General features: G+C 41.3%; 1 protein-coding gene across 1 annotated transcript in view; it reads right to left on the reverse strand.

Annotated features, from left to right (window-relative positions):
- LOC101340470 (adhesion G-protein coupled receptor G4) overlaps nucleotides 1-18,566 on the reverse strand; it is a 72,994-nt gene that overhangs the window by 18,891 nt on the left and 35,537 nt on the right. The window contains exons 8-12 of the mRNA XM_023735500.1: nucleotides 14,302-14,436; nucleotides 9,219-9,338; nucleotides 8,018-8,063; nucleotides 5,750-5,853; nucleotides 2,931-3,052 (exon numbers count right to left, since the gene is read on the reverse strand). Of these exons, the coding sequence (XP_023591268.1) occupies nucleotides 2,931-3,052; nucleotides 5,750-5,853; nucleotides 8,018-8,063; nucleotides 9,219-9,338; nucleotides 14,302-14,436 (527 nt within the window). The remainder of the gene's footprint in view (nucleotides 1-2,930; nucleotides 3,053-5,749; nucleotides 5,854-8,017; nucleotides 8,064-9,218; nucleotides 9,339-14,301; nucleotides 14,437-18,566) is intronic.

Here is an 18,566-nt window from a genome sequence, read left to right on the forward strand (position 1 = left end):
CCCTCCACCAAAGTTACCACTTATCTATTGTCTATTTAGTGTCTTTCCATCCTCACCTCTCCCCTCCCTCGTAACCATCAAAGATTGTTTCTTTTTGTGTGTAAACCTTTTCATGAATCTTTACAGTAGTGGTCTCATACAGTATTTGTCCTTTTGTGATTGACTTATTTCACTCAGCATAATGCCCTCCAAATTCATCCATGTTGTGAGATGCTTCGCAGATTCATCATTGTTTCTGATCGTTGCCTAGTACTCCATTGTGTGTGCATACCATAGTTCTTTTGTCCATTCATCTGTTGATGGGCATCTAGGTTGTTTCTATCTTTTTGCTATTGTGAACAATGCTGCACTGAACATGGGTGTGTATATACCTATTCATGTGGCTCTTATTTCTCTAGGTTATATTCCTAGGAGTGGGATTGCTGGATCATATGGTATTTCTATTTCTAGCTTTCTAAGGAAGCACCATATTGTTTTCCAAAACGGTTGTACCATTTTGCATTCCCACCAGCAGTGCATAAGAGTTCCAATCTCCTCGCAGCCTCTCCAACATTTGTTACTTTCTTTTTTTTTGATTCGTGCCAATAATGCCGGGGTGAGATGGTATCTCATTGTGGTTTGATTTGCATTTCTCTAATGGCTAGTGATCTGGAGCACTTCATGTGTCTGTTGGCCGCTTGAATATCTTCTTTGGTGAAGTGTCTGTTCACTTCCTTTGCCCATTTTTAAATTGGATTATTTGTCTTTTTGTTGTAGAGGTGTTGGATTTTCCTGTAGATTTTAGAAATTAGACCTTTGTCGGATTTGCAATAGCCGAATTTTTCTTCCCAGTCCGTAGGTTCTCTTTTCACTCTTTTGGTGAAGTCTTTAAGGCTGTAAATCTTTACAGAAGGAGACTGCCACATCGTTCTCCCACAGAGCAGCTGATGGATTCAAATAGCTGACCTTTCAGTTAGCAGAGGAGCGCTTGACCACCTTCCCACCAGGGCTCATCGTGACCTACACTAACAGGAATAAAACAGTCTCTCTCAGCTTGGCAGCCCCCCTTTTTCCTTTTTATTTTGGTGAGAAGGAGGAGGGAAGAGTTTCCTGGATACTGTGATTCTATCATCACTGCTTCAGCAGACTCAAGGCTGGATCTATATATTACCAACTAGTGGGATGACTATGAAAACCATTTCAAGTAGTTTTTTGGGTATTTCCAAAGATCCAGACATTTGGCATCATATAAATGTGACCTTAAGTTTCACTAAGTGAACACAATTTCATCTTGTTGAAATTGATCCAGTATTTTCCAAATTTAAAAAATTCCCCCTTCATTTCTTATTTACATTAAATATTTATTGATTTTGTGTATATGTGTTTTTTATTTCATTGATGTAAATAATAAAGTACACAAATCTCAATAATACAACTCGATGAAACTTTACGTATCTAGACACCTGTGGAGCCTCTCCCCTAGATCAAGAGATAGGATATTTTCAACACCTCACATGGCTCGGCAGGCCCCCTCCTATTCAATACCTTTCCACAAGAGGTAAGTAATATTCTAACTTGTCCCCATAGACTTAGTTTTGCATCTACTTGGAACTTCATATAAATGGAACCAAACAGTATGTTCTCTTTTTCTGGCTTCTTTTGCTCAACCCTATGTCTATGAGATTTATCCATGTTGTATTGACTCAGTAGTAGTCCATTCTTTTTCGCTGCTGTGTAATATTCATTTTATGAATAGACCATAATTTATTCATCTAGTCAACTGTTGTTGGGCATTTGGATTGTTCCCAATTTTTGGCTACTATGAATGAAGCTGCTATGAATATTCTGTGCATGTCTTTTAGTGGACATATGAACTCATTTCCAGTTGTTCCACATCCTTGTTGATACTTGGCATTGTAGGTATTCTATTTATTTTGTTGTTGTTGAGAATATATGCAACAGAACATAGTCTTTACTACAGTTTCCACAGGTACAATTCAGTGACACTGATTACATTCTTTGAGTTGTGCAACCATTCTCCCCCTCCTTTTCTGAGTTATTCCTCCCCCATTAACATAAACTCACTGTCCTGTAAGGTTCTTATCTAATCTCATTTGATCCCATACAGATAGATCTTGAAAGAGCACAATGCTCAAGGAAGACATTCTTTAAGAGTTAAGCTAAACTATTGTTTGGTTTTAAGAAGACTTCCGGGGGTATTTTTGGTTTAGGGTTTAAAGATTATCTCAGGGCAATAGTTTCAGGGGTTCATTCAGCCTCCAGCTCCGGTATTGTACGTATTTTTAATCTTAGTCTGGTGAGTGAGTAAGAGTATATAATTGTGGTTTTAATTTGCATATCACCGATGAGTAATGGTGTTGAGAACCTTGTCGGGTGCTTATTGGCCGTTTGAATAAGGGTTAGGGTTAGCCATGGCTTTCGTATCTTGTGAAGTGCCTGTTCAAGTCTTTTCTTATCTTTTAATTATATTTCTGTCTTTTGCTTTTTTATTTGTAGGAGTTTTTAATAATATATATTCTGTATACAAGTTCTTTGTCAGACATATGTACTGTGAATATCTTCTCCCAATCTGTGGCTTAACTTTTCACTGTATTAGTGGTATCTTTTGATGAAAGAAGTTCTTAATTTTAATGAAGTTCAATTTTATCAACTTTTTTTATGGTTAGTATTTTTGTATCCTAGTAGAGAAATTTTTTCCTATCCTAGCCCTCTTGTTTTTTCAAAAGTCCAATTATAATCTTTTTTTTTTTTGAAGAGCCTCGGTTGTTTTGTTTTGTCTTTTAATCTATCCACTTTGTAATCTCTAATGAATCTGACCTCTTCCTATTATGATTTGTTCATGAAATTAACAAGCTGACAATGACAACAGCACCCATCAAACAAAATTAAACTTACTCAAACATACTCAAAGCAAGATTGTGTCAACTTACTGAAAAACTATGTACGTCACTATTGCAATTCCCAGGAAAATGGAGGAGATTCCACATCCAGCATATGTTATAAGCACTAATATCCTTTCATTCACTGTGTCCACTGTAGACCTGGATAAATCCTGAGGAAAGCAATATATTGCATTTCATACATTCACTAGAGCAAGTTTATGGCAAAACACATCCAGTGCTCACTAACAGTAGATTCCCAGGCCCATCTCTGCTACAGCTTTTATAAGGCCAAAATATGAGGATAGGTATATGATAAGACTTTATATTGTTTGTTGAATAAGCCTAGTGCAATCTACTGTGTACAGTGCATGGAGGGCCATCAAAACACTGGCAGAACATTTAGTCCTTGATTGTATTGTCGTTAACATGTTCCACACTTAAAATATAACCAAGTTAATAGATGCGAATTTGGGGTACAAAGTGAATCATCTGTACTGAGCATCCCAAAACACTACACAGAACATAGGAAAAAAAAATGATCCTTTCCCTTAGACCTTAAATAACTGTCATAAAATTAAGAGACAACTTTCATAAAATTAAGAGACAAAATGAGCTTTAGAGATCCCATAGTCCAGTAATTTCTTAACCTGAGCTCCTTAAGAGACTTGAAATGGCATGCAGAATTGTTTGAATATATGTGTGCATTGTTCTGAGAAGATCTATATCTTTCATAGGATTATTATAGAGATTCATGACTCATAAAAGGTTAAGGAACACTGGTCTACTCCAGTAGTTACCATCCAGGAGCAATTCTGCCCCTGTCTCAGGAACATATGGCAATATTTGGAGACTTGGGTGGGGAGAACAGGTTACTGGCATCTAGTGGGTAGAGGCCAGGGATACTGCTAAACATCCCACAATGCACTGGGCAGCCCCCACAACACAGAATTACCTAGCCCAGAATATCAACAGTGCCAAGGTTGAAAAACTCTGATCTACTCCAAGATTTCACATTTCAGAAGACAAAATCCAACCTGATCAAGATCATACAGCCAGTTGGTGACAGAGCTAGAAAATGAACCCTGGTCTTTTGACTCTTACTATAATATTCTAGCCAATCTAGAAAGATCTAAACAAAATTATTACAATTCAACAGGTATCAATTGAGCATCTCTTATTTTTTTTAACAAATATGGTACAAAAAAAGACATATAAAACAGACTCTCAGCCCTCAAGGAGCTTACAATTAGCTGCAAAAACAACTCACATACATGACACATGCAGATAACAGTATCTAATAAAGTAACTTAGGAGAACGAAGAAAGTACTTGCATGTGGGTAAGGAAGAAGGGACACATTTGAGAGCCATTACGAAGGACAACTCAGCAAGTCCCAATGTTAGGGGTAACACAGGGAATGAAGGTAATAGAATAGTTAACGATGACTCTAAGGTTTTAAGGCTGGGTATGCAAATTGATCAAATAACTGTTGTTAAGTACTGCAAGCATTTAAAAAATCTTTCATACATTGCAATTTGCCAATAACTATTAAATTTTTTAAATTTTAATGACATTCCCTGCAACCCAACAATTCTACTTCAATTGATTTATCGACAGAAATACTTACAGCATTTGGACAGTGCTTGAAGATAACTGAATAAATAAGTGTATTGTAACATTGTTCACAGTAGAGAAAAACAGTAACAACTAAAATGTCCATCTGTAGGGGATTGGTTACATTCATTGTGTTAAATCCAAACAATGAAAAACAATAACTTTATTTTAAAAATTGAAGTATTTGCCTGAAAGGTGTCATATATATTCCATAACCCATTGCCATTGAGTCGATTGCAACTCATAGTGACCCTATAGGACAGAGGTAGAAGTGCCCCGTAGGGTTTCTAAGGCTGTAAAACTTTACGGAAGCAGACTGCCACATCTTTCTCCCACAGAGCCGCTGGTAGGTTCAAACTGCCAACCTTTTGGTTAGCAGCCAAGTGCTTAACCACTGCACCACCAGGGCTCCTTGCTCCTATATATTATTAGGGGGAAAAAAAAGCAAGTGGTAAAAACAGTAAAAATAATTTGAATTTCAGTAATTTGATCCCATTTTTATAAAACAAAAATGTATATTGATATATACATAGGAAAAGAATCTGGAAGAATATACATACCAGACTGTTAACAGTGGTGATCTCTTGGGAGGGGAATTAAAACCTCACTGCTGTCAAGCTGATTCCAACTCATAGTGACCCTACAGGACAGAGGAGAACTGCCCCATAGGATTTCCAAGGCTGTGATCTTTACAGAAGCAGACTGCCACATCTTTCTCCCCTGGAGCAGCTAGTGGGTTCGAACTGCTGACCTTATGGTTAGCAGCTGAGCACCTTAACCACTGCACAACCAGGGCTCCAGGGAGGGGAATTACAGGAGACCTTTTCTGTAATGTTTGAATTTTTGAGGAGCAGACATCAATTTTATAAAGAGAAAAAAAATTGTCTGAATATGCTCTACTTTGGATTAAAAAAGGGAGGGGGTCTTGTTTCTACTTGCACATCACTTTTCTATAACTTAGTTCACACACACATTCCTTGCCTGTAGTCTAATAAAAAGGAGCCCTGGTAGCACAAAGGTTAAGTGCTCAGCTGCTAACTGAAAGGTCAGCAATTTGAACCCACCAGCAGCTCCCTGGGAGATAGACCTGGCGATCTGCTCCCATAGAGATTACAGCCCAAGAAACCCTATGGGGCAATTCTACTCTGTCACATGGGGTCACTATCAGTCGGAATTGACTCAATGGCACCTAAAAACAATTGTCTAATAAAAGTTGTCAAACTTCTATGGAGGAGTGATTAAGAGACAACTCACCATTAAGACTCCAAAATGGGTGAGGTGGTCACACTGACAGATTGTGTAATTTACGTTTGTCTCATTTACTTTACAGCCTGACGAATTCCATCCACCTAGCCCATCTGCAGGAGACAGAAGGGAATTTCAAAGCAATTTTGTTTTCTCAGAAATATTTAACTTCCAATTATATGCACCATTTGAATGTGCGTTATAATTAGTATTGTTTGTTAAGACAGCAAGATAAAGGTATAAGTGAACACAAATCAAATTAAGTCTAATAGGCTAAAGCGACTTTTTGGGAACTTCATAAATGGCATAACTTCTTTAGCTGTCATTGTCCCTGTTCTCGTACCATACTTCTACAGTCCAGGAGAGACTCTAATCATGAACAACAGTCCTGTCACCATGATGGAATGACAGTGTAAGGACTGCTTTTTAAGTAGCCAACAAATGGAAAACAGGCAGATCTAGAACTTTTTGAAGGACATGAAGCTGATACCTGGGCCTACTCTGTGGGGCTGGAATAGAATCTGAAACAATCGGTTCAATCCAGAAGTCAAATGGCCTCAAGTGCTTTGTGCCCAAGCCACATCCCAGTCTGGGGATGCTTAGGGCCAACTAGAGCCTTGGTCTACTTGACACCTGCCTATTTTCTTGCTCCTGAGCATAATCAGTGTTCTAGAACCTAGCCCTCAAGCCTTCATAACCTGTAGACTGCAGGTACTAGATCCAAAGTAGAACATGCAGGGTGGCACTAAACCAGAGGGTTTATCATAGGGCAGGCATCTAAGTGTGATCAAAATGTGTCCATCCAGGATAACTCCACAGAATCCAGAGGTCCTGGATCCACTGGGTGCACATGGAGGGGGGAGGGGCAAAGGGTGACCTAGGAGGAGCCCAGCCACTGGCATTAATGAACACACAGATCAACTTTTTGAGGCTGTGGGGAACTAAGCTCATCTCTTTACAGGACTCTTATCCTGGAAGACTTGGAGGGGGCAGGGAAGGACAGTTGTAGGAAAGAAGTAATATTCCTACACCTAAGGGAGTAGGATGGGAAGAGAATTCCCCTTTTCTCCCAGGGTTCCAAGGATACTGAAAAGGTAAAGTTCCCAAGTAGAGTTTCCATGGGTCAAGGACTCCTTACATAGCCACTCCTGGCATTCCAGGGGAAATTGATTCTATGTGGGAATTCTCTGCAAGCCTAAGAGGAACCTATTCCACAATCACCATCTCCAACCCCTTCTCTTATTGTCCCCAAAGACTCATACATTATCCAACCAGGAAGTCCCATCCCCCCCAAGGAAGAAATAAAGAGATTAGAGCCCAGAGAGGGTAAAATGGCCTGTCCCAAAGTCACACAATGTAGAAGAAGTGAGGAAAAAGGTAGTAGATGTTGCAAATCTCTGTGGAAAAGCCCAGATAAAGAGCCAGATATTCATTCCTCAACTTTCTCCAAACAACTTGAGGCTACTCAGCACTGGGCCTTCCAACTTTTTTCTTCCAACTTTGTTTACCCCTGAGTTATGTAATTTTTATAGTCTCCCTGTCATGGATTGAATTGTGTCCCCAAAAAATATCTGTCAACTTGGCTAGGCCATGATTCCCAGTATTGTGTGATTGTCCATCATTTTGTCATCTGACGTGATTTTCTTATGTGTTGTAAATCCCACCTCTGTGATGTTAATGAGGCAGGATTAGCAGAAGTTATGTTAATGAGATGGGACTCAATCTACAAGATTAGGTTATGTTTTAAGCCAATCTCTTTTGAGATATAAAAGAGAGAAGCGAGCAGAGAGACATGGGGACCTCATACCACCAAGAAAGCAATGCAGGGAGCAGAGCACGTCCTTTGGACCCGAGGTTCCTGTGCCGAGAAGCTCCTAGTCCAGGAGAAGATTGATGATAAGGACCTTCCTCCAGAGCCAAAAGAAAGAGAAAGCGTTCCCCTGGAGCTGACGCCCTGAATTTGGAGATCTAGCCTACTAGACTGTGAGAGAATAAATTTCTGTTTGTTGAAGCCATCCACTTGTGGTATTACTGTTATAGCAGCACTAGATAGCTAAGACACTCCCAAATAAGTCTCTTATCAAAAAGGAAGATATTTTTAAAATCTCCATGCCCTAATTAGATATAAAACTCATATAACATATTTTGGTCAATCAGAGGATGTGATAAGACAGTAGCTTCAGTACAACTCCCTCCCATTCAACTGCCAAACAGGAAGATAGTCAGAGGCAATCTCAGTGAGAGCCAAAGACAAGGATAACTAAGAAAAGTACTTACTGTTCTTGCCAAAGTCCCAAAAGGCACAGTGAACTTGACCATAATTCTGGAAAAAGATAAATCAAAGGTAAATACCTTTTCTTGCGATAGTTACCACACAGTGACAAATATACATAAGTATTTTCCTCTCAATGTTCTTCCAAACAGTAAACACACACACACACACGGACCATTTGTGAGTTGGTTTTAAGGCTAACCTCATCTAACTCTGGGTTTACATATGAGAAAACATCATGTCACTGCAGGGAGATCTAGTATGTGTCCTTTTAAATATGTGGTAACACTGGTATTTGACACCCCTTCTGGTGCAGGGTAGGTGTTCATGTTCCTTGTGGGTCTTTGGAATTTGGGGCTCACAACTGAGATCAAGTGCTATGGGTACTTGGTTGGGCTGCCTCCTACTTAGGCCTGTTGAGCATTCCTGAGGCCTCACCATCTCCTAAAATCTCCAGGGAACTGAGGGTTAGTTGAGGTGATTGGAGAGCTATGGCTCCAGCCCAGTTTGAGAGAACTTACCCATCCAACATGTTTCATTTGATATATATTTAATTCCCTCTCTCTCTTCCTTCTCATTTTTTTTAATTCCCTCTCTCATTCTTCCTTCTCTTCTTCACTTCTAGAATCAAGACCAGTGAAAAATATGCTGTACCATATGGTCGTTTAGATTAGGAATGAAGGAAGCTATCAAGGCTTCACACTGGATACATACTAACCAAAGAATGAAAAAGCAGCTCATTCTTATACTAAGGCTAAATTTGATCATTTAGTAATATATACTTTATGTTATGCCAGCTGACTATGGTTTTAGCCCTTTGGTGATAATTAATGCACATTTTAATGGTCTTCATGGAAATTCAAAGACTACAAATGTTCCATTATTTTGAATGAAGTTGTTTGCCTCACTCAAAAATAAATGGGATTAAATATCATTTGGTGTGATGGGACAACCAAAATATCAACCTGCCCCAAGTCTCTCCCCTGCCAATCTGTCACAATGCTAGAATGCCCACCATTAGTTATCCCTTTAGGATAAGGCATATTTCCAGAAAGCCCCAGTTACAACACACCTCTGCTACCTGGAATGGGACAGTCTTCATTAAGTCTTAGAATCACATCTGTTAACTAGCCATTTATTTTTGACAGGAAAATCCTGGCAGGTTTCTGAGGCCTTTTTATTCTGAGATGAAAATGGATGTGTTACCGGGCTTCCTTCAATGTGGTGCAGAGTGATAACCACTGGGTCAGCCAAGTTCTGAATGGATGTATCCGAAATGCTGGCACTCACAACATATGTGGTTAATGCTTTAGTGAAGTTTTTGATCTGTAGATGAAACACATAAAAGAAGTGGAGTTCAGGTCCTAAATTTCTAATTTCTTACATGTTGATAATCAATCTAGAATTTTGAAGTAGTACACACAGCATTAGGTACAGGGATGCAGAAAATAAAATTGCAAGCTGAGAATGAATTTTGAAAGGTCATTTAGCCCATCTCCCTGTCTTCACACAAGGTCTCAATTATGCCAATCTAGAACAATCCATTCATCCATACATACATCTAAACATCTATCCAACAAACATTGATTCATGCCTGCTACTCAGTACTGCATTAGCAACACAACAGAACTATTCTCTACTTTGATAACTCTCCAGACCCCAACATTTCACAAGTTACTACAGTTCTAATCCTCACCCATCCTTACCTATTTTTAAGAAGCCCCTCCTTATAAGGAACCTAAATCAATCATGTGTTAGTGATAAACCATTTCCTGTTCTACCCCCACTAGAGATGGAAGCCAGCTGACCAACATCCAACTTAGTACAAGTCTCTGAGGACAGCCATCTCCTCCCTAGGAGATCATGAGCTCTGAGGCCAGAGCACAGGCCTTGTGTACCCTGATGTCCTCTGTCTGGTTTACCACACAGCAGGTATTTTATCCAGTGCCCATTGGAAGCCAGGTACTCTGCTAAGTGCTTTCCTTACATACACTATCTTCAGTCCTCGCTGAAACCATGCAGGCATTTTTCAGATAAACTGAGGGTGGGAGAGGTTCGAAAACTCAGACACAGGTCACACAGCTAGTGAATGACAAGGCAGGGATGCTTAATAAATGTTGGTTTAAAGGAAGGGAACGGGAGTGCACCTGTTGAGATTTGGAGCTTGCTAATTAATGGGGCCAAAGTGCCACAGGCCAAGGCTCAGAAGGCAAGCCAGCTGGGAGACTGCCTCTTCTGGAGCACATGTGAAGAGACCAGAGACGGGGCAGGTGCAAGAAAAGAGGAAGAGAAGGCAAATCCTCTGGCGACTTGTCAAGAGAACCTAGAGGTGAGCCTACATGATGTCCCCGGGAGAGCCTGCCAGGCTACTTGTAGAAGATGTCAAGCCCTCGTATTTCTGAAGGAACAGTGTCCAGATCCCCACTCTGCCCCACCTGAGCCCTGCAGACACTGAGAACTGAGGAACTGTGAATGCAGCCTGGGATTTCCCTGGAAGCTACCCACTTCCTGTTCCGAACTCACTTTGTTCATCCAAAGCCAGCCTGATGGCTCAGTGCCCTCTTCTGAGTGGAATTCCCCTGGGGTAGGCCCTGGTGGTGCAGTGGTTAAGAGCTCAGCTTCTAACCAAAAGGTCAGCAGTTCGAATCCACCAGCCGCTCCTTGGAAACCGTATGGGGCAGTTCTACTTGGTCCTACAGGGTCGCTATGAGTCGGAATCGACTCGATGGCAATGGGTTTTTACGCGTTTTAGGCTGATAGAGGGGTAGACCAGTATCAACATGTGGTAGATAGGGCCCTGGCTAGAAGTCAAGGGACCAAGTACTAGCCTGAGCTCTCTTGTTCCTCAAAGTCCCCTTTCCCCTTCTGGGCCATTGGTGATATAAGGAAGGAAGGTAGACCAGATGATAGAAAGGACCCTCCCAACTTAGTCTAAGAGATATAGATTTCTGTAGCAGAAAGGCTAAAGGAGAAACACACAATGACTCAGGACTTCATTAACCTAGTCTCTGGCTTTATTTCACTTGCCTACAAAATGGTGGTCATGCAGGGAAAGAAACTAAATTTCTCACCCCTATACCCCCTTTTCAGGAGCCCTGGTGGCGCAGTGGTTAAGCACTCGGTTGCTAACTGAAAGGTCACTAGTTCGAACCCACCAGGCGCTCTGTGGGAGAAAGATATGGCAGTCTGCTTCCATAAAGATTTACAGCCTTGGAAACCCTATGGGGCAGTTCTACTCTGACCTACAGTGTCGCTATGAGTCGGAATCGACCAGACGGCACACAACAACAACTTATCCCCTTTCACTCTATGCTCAAGCCATCATTTACCTATTTCACCTCTGGACCTTTACACAAGCTGTTCCCTCTGCCTGAAACACTCCTCCCTATCCCCTTTCACCTGCTAACTCCTATGAGCCTGCAGGTCTCAGCTGAGGCCTCTGTTGTGCTAGGTCTTTCCTGATCTTGCAGATGGAGAGGCGCTCTCCTCAGTGCACCAACAGCACCTGTGCCATACTGGACTGGTCTATTGCCTTGTCCTTCTCCCTGAGCACTGCGGCTACTGGAGGAGTGGTAGGAGGAGGAGGTGCATGTTTTCCAAGAGTGGTGTCGTATCAACGATTTTTTAAGTTAATATGCTATAATGAGGAGCCCTGGTGGTGCAGTGGTTAAGAGCTTGGCTGCTAACCAAAAGGTTGGTAGTCTGTATCCACCAACTGCTCCTTGAAAACCCTATGGGGCAGTTCTATAGGGTCCTATAGGGTCGCTATGAGTTGGAATTGACTCGACGGCAATGGGTTTGGTTTGGTTTATGCTATAATGACAGCTCAGATTTTGATCAAAAGATGTTGGAGGAAGCAGTGTGAAAGCAAGGCTGTGAGACTCAGGGAAAAGGTAGCTAAAGGGGGCCATCTTTTGTAAGTGCCAAGGTCTCAGTCTCAGTTCACCCCCTTCAGTGGTAGAACCTTTAGGTCTCTGTTCTCCCTCACCAGACTATAAGTTCCACGAGGGCAGGCACCACATCTCTCTTGCTCACCATTGTATTTCCAGCATCCAGCACCATGCAGGACACATAGTATCTATAAGTATTTGCTGAGTGAATAAATGAACAAATTGTGTCACCTTCAACAGGCCCCTTTCCCTCTCTGGGCCTCAGTTTCCTCACTGGTAGAATGAGGAGATGGGACACGAGTTATGCGGGCCCTTCCAACTCTGAATTTGATGACAGGCTAGTTCTAATCCTCCTTCATCTGGCATTATGACGTCTGTAGGCTAATTTTGGCAAAGGTCTTCAATCCCTTTCAGTGGAAGGTGTGAGTGAATAAAAATTACTTATTAAGTGTGAAATCTATGCAAAACAAGTTTAGGTCTTATTCTATGAGACAAGCACAGCTCTCTGAAGAAAAGAGAGACGTTAAAAACAAAATAATGGCATCCTAGATGATATGGAAAAATTAGAAGCCTATCAAAGGGGTCAGAGTGCCAGGCACCACATTTTTCATTTTAATTAAAATTCTTGTTCACTAACTGGTTTGTCTTGGGTCCAGTCTAAATTTTTTACATTAAAAAGCCCCAATCAACATATATTTACTGAAAACACTCTGGGTACCTAGCCCTGTGCTGGGTTCCATGAGGAATAAAACATGTCTGAGCCATGACACATGCCACAACCTACTTGGGGAAACCAGTCTAGCAACTAGGCAGAAGTATAAGGCAAGAATACAAGCAGGGGGTGTGGAGCACAGCAGGGGCTCACGAACTCCAGGCAGGATTTCTGGGTGGTATTTGAGCTAAACCCACAGGAATAGATAGAATTTAGATAGACAGGGAGCAGCTAGAGAATTCCAGGGGATGGGAACATAGAGACATAGCTGAAGGTGATTACTCATGTGGTATATTTGAGTTGTCCCAGTAAAACAACCCCCAAAATAACTCTGTGAATATTTAACCATTAGAAATTCATTCCTTTGGATAGCCTCTTCAGAAATGCAAACACACCTGGGCTTAATGTATTAACCTCTTAAATACATGAGATTTGGAGTCAGATGGCTTGGGTTTGATGCCAAGCTATGCCACTTCTTAGATATGTGACCTTGGGCAAAATTACTTAACCTCTGTGTCTGGGTTTCTCATGAGAAGTAAATGAGATAATAAGAGTAAATATTAACCATCAATAGTAATCATCACCATCAACTTCACACAAACTCAGATTGCTACCTTCCCAACAGCTAGATGAGATAGGGTGGGTGGAAGGAATGGGTCTTTTGTTGAGCAGAGACTCAAGATAGGGTAATAATAATAGCAACGCAAAAACTTACATGGTACTTATTATGTGCCACAAATATTCTAAGCACTTTATATGTATTAACCACTTTAATCCTTGAACATCTCTATACCAAAAAAACCAAACCGGTTACTGTCGAGTTAATTCCAACTCATGGAGACCTATGTGTTTCAGAGTAGAACTGTGCACCATAGGGTTTTCAAATGGCCGCTTTTCCGGAAGTAGATCACCAGGGCTTTTTCCTGAGGTGCCTCTAGGTAGACTTGAACCTCCAACCTTTCAGTTGGCAACTAAGTGCTTACCTGTTTGTACCACCCAGGGACTCCTTAACAGCCCTATGAGGTACTATTATTACTCTCTTTTACAGAGTAGGAAACTAAGGCACATAAATGTTGAGTAAATTGTCCAAGGTCCTACAGGTATAAAATGGTATAGTCATGCTTTGAACTCAGCCAATCTGGCCCCAGGCTCCATGCTCTTAACCAACACACCATTTTGCCTTTCTATTTTAATTGTGGATGAGGACTGGAGCCCTCAGAGAAGGTTCTGTGGAGGCAGTGGGAAGCAACAACAAATTCTTGCAGGCAGGTGTCCTGCTGGACACCACCCAGCTTCAAAAACGTTTGGGCAGACAGAGTGGGTATGTTGGCTTTAAGGAGCCAGGGGATATTTGGGAGGAAAGCACTGACAAGCTGAAGCAGCCTTTCATCAGGAGAACTTGCTGTTCTTTTTTGGTTTTGAAACATCTTGAAGCCTCTGTTTGGTCACCAGATATTCTTTAAGGTCCTTTCCAAAGCTGACAGGCTGTGAAAATTAAAAACTGTAGAACATCATTTAAAGTAGACATTGATTCATGTTGAGGGCTGGGGGTTGTGCTAGAAGATTTGTGGAATAAATCAGAGAACATATTCTAAAATAAACAGAACATCATGAAAATAGCAAGAGTTCATAATTCAATGAGTCACTGTATGTCAGCCCATGACAGTTACTGGAGGCAAGAACTTACCTTGAAGAGTGAAGTTTGGCCAAAGAAATTAAACAAGATCGTCTGTAAGTTGTTAAGATGAAGTCTCTCCCTCAGTGATTTAGGCAAATATATAGAAGCCAAAATCTTCCCCAGAGGGTCTTCACTTAAGTAAATCTGCCATGAAAAGCCAGAAAAATGAAAACCGGTATCTTCACCCATCATAGTAAAGTCCTTCCCACCTTCCATCCCTGCCCCAGCCCCAGTGTCAGAGATGAATGGTAACTAACTTCATAAGCTATGCTACACCTTTCTCTCTCTCGTTCTTCCCCCTCCACCCACAGGCCAATACATGACTCTGGTACACATAGACATACACATACCCCACATTTTTTCCCCAAGGGAAAAACCCTGAGGTTCTCTCCCTTTAACCTGCTTCCACCTGGGTAATAATAGAGGTGGGAAAGGCAATGACAAACTATGTGATTTGTTCTGATTCTCAGAGATAAAGGACAATCTCTAAATCAAGCCACCTTCCCCCATATGGCTCTGGGAGGGAAAAAACAAAACAAAACAATAGCATTAGGCACTTTTCCCATAGTTTATGGAGCAATGTTAATGTCACTGAATTGCACATATAAAAAAAGTTGAAATGGCAAATGTTTTGTTACATATATATTTAACACAATTATAGATAAATAGATAGACATAGGGCAGCAGAGAAGTGAGGCACTAGCCCTTAGCAATTCTTCTAGAGGTCCACTTTCATAAGAATATGCTGATTTGACTGGTGTCTTAGGCTGGGTTCTCTAGAGAAGCAAAACCAGTAAAGCGTATAAATATATATATAGAGAGAGATTTATATCAAGGAAATGGCTCAAGCTTTTGTAGAGGCTGGAATGTCTCAAGTCCATGGGTCAGGATAGAGGGTTCTCTTGATTCACACAGCCACAGGGGCTGGTGAACCCAAGGTTGGCAGTTCAGAGAGCAGAGCTCTTGCTTACAGGCTGCAAAGATGGACAAATCCCAAGATCAGCAGGCAAGACCACAGGTAAGCTGCTAGCTCAAGTCCCAAGAACTGGAGTCAGACCAACAGGAGTCAGCTGCAAGATCCAGAAGGAGCAAAAGCCCCCGACCCTTGCCAGAATGTCCACTTATATTCTATATAGGCCACACACCCAAGGAAACTCCCTTTCAACTGATTTGGCTGCTCACAGCAGATCCCATCATGGGGGTGATTGCATATCAAATTTCAACAGGGAAGTACTCACAACATTATACAACTGCCAAAACACTGAGAATCATGGCCCAGCCAAGCTGACACACAATCTTAACCATTACAATTGGTAATAGTATTTAATAAGTATCGGAACATTTTTGAGAGCGAAAGAGGGTTTTATCAATAATTACACAGGGACCATAGTTGTAAACAAGGACTCTCCCAGGCAAAACAGGTTGTATGGACACCCTTGCATGCATCTCTTGTTTAAACCCTCTATCAGTTCTGAGAGGTATGTTGTATTATGACTACTTAAAGTGATATCAGGAAATGGAGGCTCAGAAAAGTTAAATGATTTGCCTAGGATCACAAAGCTTGGACGTGTTTGAACAAAGATATAGACCAAATCTATGTGATGTTGGCCCATGTCTTTCCTATTACCCATGCTGCCTCTCCAGGAACTATTAGCTAGCTGGGTGTGTTGTAGGGCAATGTAAGATTATAATACTTCTAAAAATGACTTGTGAATCTAAAAGTCATATGGCTCTTCTGGCACAAATTAACTCTGCTAGGGCAATTGAGTACCATGGAGAGGTTATGACTTGGCTTCAGTATGTAAGCAGTTTGGTATCAAGAATATGGTTGGGGTTAGTTGGTTTGTTTCTCCACCAAGGTTTATAATAGAAAACCCAGAAGTAAACAAAATGCAATGGGAAGTCAACTTCTGCTTCCAGTATGGCTGAGTAGCTCCAACTGGACTTGACCCTCCTTCAGAAAACAACTATAAACTCTGGACAAAATACAAAATAACAATGACTTGAAGGCACTGGAGAATGAACAAAAGCAGGCAGATTCTGGAGAGCAGTGAATACTTGGAAAAAGGGAACGTCACAAGATGAGCTACCCATTTTGACAGCTTTTTGCCTGACGGTAGGTGTGATCATTAAGGTTGTGTGTCACCTTGGCTGGGCCATGATTCTTAGTGGTTTGGCAGTTATGATGTAGTTTGGCAGTCATATGATGATGTGATCACCTCCGTGATGGGATCTGCTGTGAGCAGCCAATCAGTTGAAAGGGAGTTTCTGTGGGGATGTGGACTGCATCCAATATAGGTGGACTTTCTGGCAAGGCTCGGGGGCTTTTGCTCTCTCTGAATCCTGCAGCTGGCTACTCTTTGTCTGACCTCCAGTTCTTGGGACTTGAGCTAGTAGCTTACCTGTGGTCTTGCCTGCTGATCTTGGGATTTGTCGGTCTTCACAGCCTGTGAGCAAGAGCCCTGCTGTCTGTCCTACCTATCTTGAGTTCACCAGCCACTGTGGCTACGTGAATCAGGAGAAGCCTGATTTTTACCAACTTCTGCAGTCTGAAATTGATCAAACATGCAATCAAGACACATTGATAATTACTGGTGACTGGAACACAAAAGTTGGGAAAAAAGAAGAAGGATCAGTAGTTGGAAAATATGGCCTTGGTGATAGAAACGATACCAGAGATTGCACGACAGGATTTTGCAAGACCAACGACTTCTTCATTGCAAATATCTTTTTTCAACAACATAAACGGTGACTATAGACTAGGACCTCACCAGATGGAATACACAGGAATCAAATCGACTACATCTGTGGAAAAAGACAATGGAGAAACTCAATATCATCATTTGGAATAAGACCAGGGGCCAACTGCAGAACAGATCATCAATTGCTGGTATGCAAGTTCAAGCTGAAGCTGAAGAAAATTAAAACAAGTCCACGACAGCCGAAGTATGATCTTGAGTATATCCCCCCAGAATTTAGAGACCATCTCAAGAATAGATTTGATGCATTGAACACTAATGGCAGAAGACCAGATGAGTTGTGGGATGATATAAAGCACATCATACGCGAAGAAAGCAAAAGGTCATTAAAAAGACAGGACAGAAAGAAAAGACCAAAATGGATGTCAGAAGAGACTCTGAAACTTGCTCTTGAATGTAGAGTAGCTAAAGCAAATGGAAGAAATGATGAAGTAGAAGATTTCAAAGGGCAGCTCAAGAAGACAAAGTATTATAATGCAATGTGCAAAGACCTGGGGTTAGAAAACCAAAAGAGAACAAAATGTTCGGCATTTCTCAAGCTGAAAGAACTGAAGAAAAAATTCAAGCCTCGAGTTACAATACTGGAGGATTCTATGACCAAAATATCGAACAAAGCAGGAAGCATCAAAGGAAGATGGAAGGAATACAGAGAGTCACTGTACCAAAAAGAACTCGTCAACATGCAACCATTTCAGGGGGTAGCATATAATCAAGGACCAATGGTTCTGAAGGAAGAAGTCCAAGCTGCACTGAAGGCATTGGCAAAAAAATAAGTCTCCCGGAATTGACGGAATACCAATTGAGATGTTTCAACAAACGGATGCAGCACTGGAAGCACTCAGTCATCCATACCAAAAAATTTGGAAGACAGCTACCTAGCCAACCAACTGGAAGAGATCCATATTTGTGCCCATTCCAAAGAAAGGTGATCCAACAGAATAAGGAAACTATCAAACAATATCACTGATATCACACACAAGTAAAATTTTGCTGAAGATAACTCAAAAAACAGTCGTAGCAGTACATGGACAGGGAATTGCCAGAAATTCAAGCTGGATTCAGAAGAGGACATGGAACCAGAGATATCATTGGTGATGTCAGATGGATCTTGGCTGAAAGCAGAGAATACCAGAAAGATGTTTACCTGTGTTTTATTGACTTTGCAAAGGCATTCGACTGTGTGGGTCATAACAAATTATGGATAACATTGCGAAGAATGGGAATAACAGCATACTTAATTGTGCTCATGAGGAACCTGTACATAGATCAAGAGGCAGTTGTTCGAAAAGAACAAGGGGATACTGCGTGGTTTAAAGTCAGGAAAGGTGTGCATCCGGGTTGCATCCTTTCATCATACCTATTCAATCTGTATGCTGAGCAAATAATCCGAGAAGCTGGACTATATGAAGAAGAGCGGGGCATCAGGATTGGAGGAAGACTCATTAACAACCTGCAATATGCAGATGACACAACCTTGCTTGCTGAAAGTGAAGAGGACTTGAAGCACTTACTGGT

The sequence above is a fragment of the Trichechus manatus genome, unplaced genomic scaffold (genome assembly GCF_000243295.1).
Source record: "Trichechus manatus latirostris isolate Lorelei unplaced genomic scaffold, TriManLat1.0 scaffold00079, whole genome shotgun sequence".
NCBI classification, from domain to species: Eukaryota; Metazoa; Chordata; class Mammalia; order Sirenia; family Trichechidae; genus Trichechus; species Trichechus manatus.